Here is a 10,990-nt window from a genome sequence, read left to right as displayed (position 1 = left end):
CTGCTCTGGTTCATTTGTTTTGTTTTGCTATCACTGTTAGGGAATTTACTTTTTGTGCAAAAAACCTTTATTGGACTCTCAGTGTTTATCAAGTAATGTGATAAACGAGAGTGTAGCAAAATGAAAAGGCGCATGCCTAACTATAGCAGTTCACACTACAATACCATGCTATTGTGCTCCGGTTGATAGCAGTTCACATGACAATATTGTGCTATTGTGCCCTGGTTGAGAACACACACCCCCTTCCATTGTCTCATTTACCAATAAAGCAGGAATAGCTCCATCCATTCCATGTGCTCTTCAGTTTTGAAAGACTTTCCTCTCTCCATCTCTTTAGATGTATGTAAGTTTAATTTTGCAATCAGATTATAAGCTCCAGAAAGACAGGGACCAGGGCTTTTATCTCATAATAATACTTACCTTCCCTGACATTGTGGGGGAATTTTAGCCTGTGGTGCTTGACCTTGAGTGAGCAAGTGGTGGGAGTGGGGGGAGTCTCTGCCTGCATCCCTTTACTAACCACAAAAGGAGTCTACAGGAGGGTGCAATGTCTGATGGGAAACTGAAACACCCTAGAAGCCTGGTTTGTAAGGACCTGGTGAAGCAGCCAATGAGAGAAGTGGAGCTGTCCCTACTGTTGATTTCAAAAATATCAGAAAGTCATATACTTGCAGATAACACTTAAACATTTCCACATATTTTCTCTGACTACCCTTACCGTCCTTTATATGGCCTTTTTCATCTCCCTTTTACTCACCAATGTTTTCATGATAAGCTATTTTTAAATTTTTTTATTCTCAGAATCAAACACTGAAAAATATTTGTGGCATTCTTTGGAATGTTTTGAATAAATACTCTCTTTGAGCAAATGTTTCAAATAAATCTATTTTTGAATAAATGCTCTCTTTTAAGGGTACTATTGACAAAGTTTCCATTTGAATACAGGAGGCTCTAGGATAAACAAGGTAAAAACGGAACCCCCATCCCTTAGTGGTAGAAATGAGTATAAAAGACTAAAATGTCAAGGGGAACCTCCCCAGAGGATGGAGCCAGGTGTATGAAGAACAATGGCTCAGACCAGGTGTGGTGGCTGACACCTGTAATCCCAGCACTTTGGGAGGTCAAGGCAGGCAGATCACTTGAGGTCAAGAGTTCAAGACCAGCCTGGCCAGCATGACAAAATCCTGCCTTTACTACAAATACAAAAATTAGCCGGGCATGGTGGTGCAAACCTGTAGTCCCAGCTACTTGGGAGGTAGAGGCAGGAGAGTCACTTGAACCCAGGAAGCAGAGGTTGCAGTGATCTGAGATTGTGTCACTGCACTCCAGCCTCGGTGACAGAGCAAGATTCTGTCTCAAAAAAAAAAAAAAAAAATGGCTGGATAGTTCTTATCAGATAGCAAAATCAGGGTCTAATTAAGAAACTTCTGCCATTACCAGGGAAGGGGATCTTCAAAATGTCTATCCAGCAGAATTTCATCATTGCTACAGATTCCTGACCTCTGAGATTCTTCCATGCTGTCTTTTTTCAACTGAAATTGTTTATTATAGTTAACCTACCACAATACACATGATACCATGATACACATGAGTTATCTAGTCTTAACTAGCCTTTTGATTTTTTTTTTTCTTTTAAGCACCAGACCACAAGGAGTCACATAAAAACCTTAGGTAGGACAGTGCTTTGCTCAGAAATCCCTGACCATGAGCTGAGTGCAATGATTCCTTGACTGTGGGTTGGCTCCCCTGGGAAAGGTCCGTTTATGTTCTATGTTTGGGAAGAAGGATATACATGGTTATTTAGGGCCACAGTAGGATACTGTGGTGGAAACAATTCATGTTCCTTCCAAATTAGTGTTTCCCCTTCATAATATGAAGTCGTCACCAGGAAGGGGGCTTCCTACTCTGCAGCTACATGAACTTTCACTTCTCCCCAGGTGGACCATGAACTAGTTCTTCCTAATAGAATGTGAGTGAATGTGATGTATGTCATTTCCAAGTAAAGATAGTTAAGAATCAGGTGTACCCTCTTTACTCTCAATTTCCAGGCTCTAGGGGATGGTAGAGTTACAGGATGGAAGAACTCCGTGTCCTTGAATCATTGCATGGAAGGGAACTAGAAGTTGCCCAGAACACCAGCCTTGGAAAGTTATGTGAACAAGAAATAAACTTCTTTTACAGTGTCATTTATGTTTTTGAGCGTCTTTGTTATAGCAGCTAGGTGTATACTAATTCAGGGATTCTGTGATAGCAATATTTCTTCTCTTTTGAGTAGGTTTCCAAAACTGGATTTTCCACAATTCTGAAATATTTTGGTTCTGGGAAAAACTTTTCTACTCTTTTGGCAGCACAAAGATCCCTTTGTACAGAGGCACTGATTCGTCTTCTTCTAGAGTAGCATCCCAGTTTCTCACTGTGGCCAACAAAGAGAATAAAAAGAAAAAAAGGATCTGAAATAGCAACCCAGCGGCAGCCACCAATACCTGATAATACTATAGTCAAAGCTCCACATTAGAGAACAGACCACTTTCAGATGAGTGGCCCCTGGCCCTAGAAGTAAGTGGTATTCAAAGATGGTAAATGGTACGGGTGGCAGTAGAAGGTAGTAATAACTAACGCTTATTGGGCATTTACCATGTGCCAAGTACTGTTCTCAGAGTTTTATACATAGTAGTCCACTCAATCTCCACAAAACCCTATATGGTAAATACTAACATAATTCATTTTCTGTTTTTAGAGACCTAGTCACATTCTGTCACACAGGCTGGCGTACAATGGTGCAATCTTGGTTCACTGCAGCCTCAAACTTCTGGGCTAAAGCAATCCTCCTGGGTAGCTAGGAGGCCAGGCTCATGCCACCATGCCTGGCTATTTTTTTTTTTTAATTGTAGAGATAGGGTCTTGCTATGTTGCCCAGACTTGTTTCAAACTCCTGGCCTCAAGCAATTCTCCTGCCTCTGCCTCTCAAAGTGCTGAGATTACAGAAATGAGCCACTGTACCTGGGCACAATTCCCATTTTAAAAATGAAGAAATTGAGGCACAGAAAGGTTTCTAATATGGTTTGGCTTTGTGTCCCCACCCAAATCTCATCTCAAATTGTAATCCCCATAATCCCCACGTGTCAAGGTGGGAGGATTGGATCATAGGGGTGGTTTCCCCCATGCTATTCTCATGATAGTGAGTGAGTTCTCATGAGAGCTGATGGTTTTATAAGCGTCTGACATTTCCTCTGCTTACATTCACTCCCTCCTGCTGCCTTATGAAGAAGGTACCTTGCTTCCCCTTTGCCTTCTGCCATGATTGCAAGTTTCCTGAGCCCTCCCCATGGAACTGTGAGTCAGTTAAACCTCTTTCCCTTATAAATTACCCAGTCTCAGGTAGTATCTTTCTAGAGTATGAGAACAGACTAACACTGTTTCCATCTCTATTACTTAGCAGCAGCTATCAGATCCCACCCCCCTTTTCTCCACCCATATGTAATTCCTCTTATGGTCTCCATTTACTCTTTTTTTTTCCCATGCACTTGTCCCATATTGTCTAATTTATTTATTATTGTATTAGTCTACATTGGCTGCCATAAAGAAAAATCACAGACTAGGTGGCTTAAGCAACAGAAATCTATTTTCTCACAGTTCTAGATGCTAGAAGTCCAAGTTGTTTCTGGTGAGGCCTCTCTTTCTGGCCTGGAGATGGCAGCCTTTTCTCTGTCATCACATGGCCTTTCCTCTGTGTGAGATGAGAGAGAGAGAGAGAAAAAGAGAGAGAGAGAGAGATCTGAGGTCTCTTCTTTTTCTTCTTCTTTGTATGAAGACATCAGTGTTATCAGATTAGGGGCCCCACCCTTAAGACCTCATCTAACCTTAAATACCTCCTCACAGGCCCTATCTCCAAACAAAGTTACGTTGAGGGTTAAGGCTTCAATGATGAATCTTGGGAAAGCAGTGGGGAACTCAATTCAGTCCATAGCAGTTATTGCCATCTCTTCCTGATAGAATATAAGCTCCATGAGGACAGAGATCTTTGCATACTGATGTATCTTAAGAGCCTAGAATGGTGCCTGGCACATAGTAGATTCTCAGTAAGTATTGATTTGATGAATGAATGGTGAATGAATGAATGAAACAAATACTCCTAGTGTTCTAACAGGGATAAGGTACAAATTGTCCCAGCAGAAGTTTATTTAGGGGGGTCTTATTTCTGAATAGGACTATGGGAAGGTAAAGTCATTTACCCACATCAAGTTTCCACTCAAAGGCTGCCCAATTGCAGTCTAAAAAATTAATACTGAAAAATGTCTTAGTCCATTTTGTTCTGCTATAACAGAATACCACAGATAGGCAGATTGGGAGATTGGGTAATTTATAATGAACAGACATTTATTGACGCATGGTTCTGGAGGCTGGAAAGTCCAAGATCAAGAGGCCACATCTGGCCAGGGCCCTCTCACTGGGTCATCCCATGATGGAAGGGTAAATAGGGGGTGAGGGTGAGCAAGAGAAGGTTGAAGTCATCCTTTTATACGGAACTCCATCCTTCAATAATGGCATTAATCTATTCAAGAGGACAATGCCCCCATAACCCAAATACCTCCCATTAGGTCCCACCTCCCAACACTGCCACATTGGGGATCAAGTTTCCAACACATGAACTTTGGAGGACATATTCAAACCACAGCAAGAAGAAATGGTGTTTAATTAATTTTTGAAAAAAGAATAAGAATGGGGAGCTGGCCAAGTGCTGTGGATTATGCCTGTAATCCCAGCACTTTGGGAGGCTGAAGCAAGAAGATCAGTTGAGACCAGGAGTTTGAGAGCAGCCTGGGGAACATAGTGAGACCCTATCTCTACAAGAAATAAAAAATTAGCTGGGTGTAGTGGCACTCATCTGTGATCCCAGCTACTCAGGAGACTGAGGTGGGAAGATCACTTGAGCCTGGGAGGGAGGTCAAGGCTACAGTGAGCTCTGATTGTGCCACTGCACTCCAGCCTGGGTGACAGAGCAACACTTTGTCTGAAAAGAAAAAAAAAGGAAGAAAGGAAAGGAAAGGAAAGGAAAGGAAAGGAAAGGAAAGGAAAGGAAAGGAAAGGAAAGGAAAGGAAAGGAAAGGAAAGGAAAGGAAAGAAAAGAAAAGGAAAGGAAAAAAGAATGGGGAGCTATTTTATTAACTATATCAATATTTTTGAAGTTCATTTGGAAGACCATTTTAAACGTGTATTTGTGAATGAGTACAGAAGGGAATGTTGTACAGGTGGGAACACATTGTTTCCAAATTATAGCCCATTGTGGGGATCAAGAAAACCCACTGGGCTACCTAAGTATTCCTCTAACAAGTGTGAATACTATTGAACAGTCACCAGCTCTTCTAGGTGGACAAAACTTCAGTTAAAAATAGACTCAAAACAAAAAAGAGGGTCAAATTTTTTTTTAAATCTCAAGGAAAAAGCATAGAGTTTCATTTTATAGAAGTAAAAGTATTTTTGCTTACATTCAATATATTATTTAGTTCTCAGACTTTAGCATGCATTGTAATTATCTGGAAGGCTTATCAACACCTAGATTTCTGGGTCCCACACTGGAATTTCTGATTCTGTCAGTCTAGAATGGGGACTAAGAATTTGCACTTCCAGGTGATGCTGATATTGCTGGTGGCAGGTCGCAATATGAGAATTATTGCATTATTCCATCTGTAGTTGATGTAACCCATTCCAGGAACAGGAAGCAAATCTATGTTCTATATAAATGAAACATATTGTTCTAGGAAATATGAACAGGGCCTATATTCCAGGAAAAAGACACATATATATTTGTAGCAATGAGGGTAATCAGAACTCTTTCTAATAAGTTTCATTTTCTCAAAATAGAAATAACATCAGGAGAAAGTTGGTTTTCCTTTTCAGTTGCTATTTTGCAATCACATTGCATGCATAGTCTCACACTAACCCAGCTACTAAATCAGCTGATGCATACCTGCTGTGGTAACATTATATACAGGCACTACCCATACACATTTCTGAAGTGTAAATCAGTATCTCAACCATTTCAAAGCACAGTGACCATGGTAAAACCTTTCTCTATGCTTCTCCCCAACCAGTACTTTTATTCATAAGATTTTAAAATTCCTATCCAACAGTTTTCTTGAATACTGAGTTCAAAAAATAAATCAAACCAAACCCACAGCATTTCCACTTTCCTATTTCAGCATTTCTTAAAAACCTAACATACATTTCTATAAGTACCTAATAGAACTTGTAAATAGAAGCCAGGCACTGTTGCTCATGCCTGTAATCCCAGCACTTTGGGAGTGCTTCCCAAGGCGGGCAGATCCCTTAAGGCCAGGAGTTCAAGACCAGCCTGGCCAACATGGCAATACCCCATCTCTACTAAAAATACAAAAATCAGCTGGGCTTGGTAGCTGGGCCAAGTAGCCAGCTACTTGGGAGGGTGAGGCACGAGAACTGCTTGAACCCAGTAGGCAGAGGTTGCAGTGAGCCAAGATCTCACCACTGTAGTCTAGCCTTGGCAACAGAGTGAGACTATCAAAAAAAAAAAAAAAAAACACAACAAGAAGAAGAAGAACTTGTAAATAGAAAAGGAACTTGAAACTCTTAAGTAAGACACAAAAGTAAGGGTTTCCAACTGGGACAGGCTTAGCTGTGCATCCTAATCAAAGGGTCGAGACATTTTAGGAAGGATAGTTTCTTTTTCCTCCCTGCTCTAGGCAGAAAAAAATTATGATAAATAACTTTTCCCAAGACTGAATAACCTACCTTAACAACCTCGGTTTTGCTGGAGAATGTGTTCTATCTGTGCTTTTTGTAATTTTCTGACCTCAATCTTTGAGGTACTGTTATTTTCTTTTGGGTCTATATACATGATTACCCCCTTTGTGACTAAGGGTATGAATAAGGAAAAATCAAGAAAAATATATTTCTTCTATCATTACAAAATACTATGGCTGTACATTGTGATTTGGGGATGTCAAATACCGGGGCAACAAGCAGGGATTTAAAATATGGTGGGGATTCTGGTTCAGGATGGCTGACTAGAGACATCAGACATCCACCCTCTCTAGAAAGAAGAACCAAAATTATGAATAGATAATTATACCTCAAATAGAACATCTAGGAGACAACACTAGAATTCAACAGAGAAGTCATGGGAAACACCCAAGTTGCAGAAGAAGAAGGAATCAAGTGGCCAGCTTGGCTGAGATTGGCCAGGATACCAGAGGGCCTTGGCATTTCAAGGAAAGGGCAAATGAGAGAACTTCAGCAGTCCGCATCCCTCCTGCAAACTGCTGCAATCTTAAACATGAGAGAGTTTCTCTACCCATACAAACTCTGACACCAGTATGGGTGGTGATTTGGAGACCCCACAAGGGTATTTCATGAGACAGGGAACTCACGCTGGGTCTCTCAGCTTCCCCAAGACCTAAACGGCACCATTGTGAGACTACAGTCATGGAATTGCGTCCTATCCTGGGAACCACAGCTCCCATATCTCCATATCGCAGGAGCCCCCAGTGATATTTCCCAGTATCCACCCAGTGGGCTACAGTGACACAGCACTGGCAAGACCCAAAGGTAATACAGGGTCCGCAGCACCCCAGCCCACAGGGAGTACTACTCCCCAGAGAAAGAATGGTGCAATGTGCCAAAAAGACAGCCTCTGACACAAAGGAAACTAAAACATGCCCTTTCCAGAGCCCCCTGTTTGGGGCTGTGAGAAGTGACCCTACCCTTAGCAGCACCACAAACTCTGTACTCGGCCTCACAAGTAGATAGTGAGATACTCTCCCACTAGTGAAGCAGGCTCTGTGCTTGGGCTTACATGTAGAGAGCAGAGCCCCTTCTTGCCCTCCATACAGTGCTGCAGGCACAGCCACTGATGCTACTACCAGAGGTTGGGGCAGGGAAACCAGAGGGCTGCCTGTCTGGTGCTGTGAGTGGTGACTGCACCCCCACTGGACGCATGGGCTCTGTGCCTAGGCTCACACATAAAGAACAGGGTCTCTCCTCTCTCTGCACAGTGCTGTGGGGTTGCTATTACAGAGAATGAAAGAGCCTGAGAGCTGTGTGTCTGTGGTATAGGTGGCAACCCTGCACCACAGCCACTGCCAACATCAGTGTACACTTATCAGAAACCAAGGGTTTGTCCCACCGTTGGCTACTACTGCCTGCCCAGATCACATCAGCTGCCCAGGGACTTGAGAACCCACTCACCCACCTGGCCCACTGCTGCCAGTATCAGCACCTGAGCAAGCTATCTGGGCGCCCAGGAATTAGCCCGCCTGGTCCCACTAACACCAGTGCCAGTGTATGCTGTTCTGGGGCCGAAGATCAGACATCCTCAACCCACTGCTGCCACCACTGGGGCCTGAAGACTGGCCCACATGGCAACCCTGTTCCCAGTAAAATGTCATGATAGCCTCCAAGAATAACCCCATCCGAAACCATCAAGGAAATCATATATATCACTGATCACAGCCAAATAAATTGTACAGAGACTACACTACCATGCACATTCAGAATCAAAGTCGAAGTGCCTTACTCAACCAATATTGTTGATATATCTTCAGGAAAAAGTCCTCCCCTACAAAAGCAAATTCAAAACTGAAAGAAATGACTATTATATTAGATGCTCAGATATCAGTGAAAGGACACAGGAAGCCTGTAAAAGCAAGGAAATATGATACCTTCAAAGGAATACAGTTCCCCAGCAACAGATCCCAATCAAAAAAGAAATCCAGGAAAAACAATTCAAAATTATGATACTAAGCACAGTGCCTCACAACTGTAATCCCAGAACTTAGGGAGGCTGAGGCGGGTGGATCACTTGAGGTCAGGAGTTCAAGACCAGCCTGGCCAACACAGTGAAACCCCGTCTCTACTAAACATACAAAAATTAGCCAGGCATGGTGGTACATGCCTGTAATCCCAGCTTGGGAGGCTGAGGAAGGAGAATCACTTGAACCAGGGAGGCAGAGGTTGCAGTGAGCAGAGATTACACCACTGCACTCCAGCCTAGGCAACAGAGTGAGACTCCATTTCCAAAAAAAAAAAAAAATATATATATATATATATATATATATATAAAATACTAAAGAAGCTCAGCAAGATACAAGAGATTTCCAAATCCAATACAATTCAAACAATACACAGAAATTGGAGAAACAATTCAGGATATGAATGAGAAATTTGCCAAAGAAATAGGTATCATAAAAATAACCTAACTGAAATTCTGGAGCTGAAGAATTCCTTGAATGAAATACAAAATATACAAAAAGCTTTGACAGTAGACTAGACGAAGCAGAAAAGAGAACATCAGAACTCGAAGACAGGTCTTTTGAAATAATCCAATAAGACAAAAATAAAGAAAAAAAAGAATTAAAAAGTATGAACAAAGTCTTCATGATCTATGGGACACCATAAGGTGACCAAATATATGAATTATCAGTATCTCTAAAGGCGAAGGGAAACTGAAAGGGTTTGAAAAATCTAGGTAATGAAATAATAGATGAGAACTTCCCAAGTCTAGGAAGAGATTTAGACATCCAGATACAGGAGGCCCAGCAATCCCCAATCAGATACAGTGCAAAAAGGTCTTCTCCATGGAGCATTATAGTCAAACTATCTAAAGTCAGTGACAAAAAGAACATTTTAAAGACAGCAAAAGCATCTCATCACCTATAAAGGAGCTCTGGTATATGTGACCAACAGGCATATGAAAAAATACTCAACATCACTCAACCCCAAGGAAATGCAAATAAAAATCACAATGAGATATCATCTCACCCCAGTTAGTATGACTATTATTAAAAAAAAAAAAATGCTGGCAAGGATGCAGGGGAAAGGGAACTCTTACACATTGTTGGTAGGAATATAAATTAGTACAGTCATTATGGAAAACAGTATGGAAAGCTCTCAAAAAACTAAAAATAGAATTTTCATAAGACCCAGCAATCACACTACTGGGTGTCTATCCAAAGGAAAATAAATCAGTAAATCAAAAGGATACCTGCACTCACATGTTCATCACACCACTATTCATAAGAGCAAAGATAGGAAATCAACATAGGTGCTCATGTGAACAAATGGATAAAGAAAATATTGTATATATACACAATGGGATATTATTCAGCCATTAAAGAGGAATGAAATCATGTAATTTGCAGCAATGTAGTTGTAACTGGAGACCATTATGTTAAATGCAATAAGCCAGGCACAGAATGACAAATACTGCATGTTCTTACTCAAATGTGGGAGCTAAAACACTTTATCTCATGGACATTGAGAATAGAACAATAGATACCAGAGACTGGGAAGGGGATGGTGGGAAGATGAGAGTTAGGTTATGGGTACAAACATACCGTTAAATAGAAAAAATAAGTTATAATGTTTGATAGCAGACTAGGGTGACTATACTTAGCAACAATATTATGTATATTTTAAAGTAACCAGAAAAGAGGACTTGAAATGATACCAATACATAAAAATGATAAACACTGAAGGTGATGCATACCCCAATTACCCTGACTTGATCATTAAACATTCTTTGCATGTAACAAACACTCACATGCAACTCATAAATATGTAAATTATTATACATCAATAAAAAGGGGGAAAATATTGTGGGGCTTGGGGAAGCCAAGAACATAAGGAGATGTTAGGAATTGTTTGGCTTAGGTCAGTAATTGTGATGGATTGTTGAATGTCAGAGGAGATAAAGTTCTGGAAAAAGCAAACATTGAAATTTCCCCTGGCCGGGCATGGTGGCTCACGCCTGTAATCCCAGCACTTTGGCAGGCCAAGGCAGGCAGATCACCTGAGATCAGGAGCTTGAGACCAGCCTGGCCAACATGGCGCAACCCCATCTCTACTAAAAATACAAAAATCAGCCAGGCATGGTGGTGCGTGCCTGTAATCCCAGCTACTTGAAAGGCTGAGGCAGGAGAATCACTTAAACCAGGGAAGTGGAGGTTGCAGTAAG

The 10,990-nt window shown here is 41.4% G+C and overlaps 1 protein-coding gene across 3 annotated transcripts in view; it reads right to left on the bottom strand.

Annotated features, from left to right (window-relative positions):
• Nucleotides 1–1,438: 1,438 nt before the first annotated feature.
• LOC129480470 (zinc finger matrin-type protein 1-like) overlaps nt 1,439–10,990 on the bottom strand; it is a 123,017-nt gene continuing 113,465 nt past the window's right edge. For 2 of the 3 annotated variants that reach the window (XR_010120286.1, XM_063637132.1), the window contains exon 3: nt 3,605–3,727. Coding sequence is in view for 2 of the 3 variants with exons in the window: in XM_063637132.1 (XP_063493202.1) it covers nt 3,636–3,727 (92 nt within the window). In the remaining variant the exon portion in view is untranslated. Of the gene's footprint in view, nt 1,769–3,604; nt 3,728–10,990 lie in introns of those variants that run through there. The other variant, XM_063637134.1, reaches the window with a different exon arrangement.

This window comes from Symphalangus syndactylus, chromosome 4, assembly GCF_028878055.3.
Source record: "Symphalangus syndactylus isolate Jambi chromosome 4, NHGRI_mSymSyn1-v2.1_pri, whole genome shotgun sequence".
Taxonomy (NCBI): Eukaryota; Metazoa; Chordata; class Mammalia; order Primates; family Hylobatidae; genus Symphalangus; species Symphalangus syndactylus.
The sequence above is the reverse complement of the archived record's forward strand: the minus strand, read 5'-3'. Positions and strand labels throughout refer to the sequence as shown.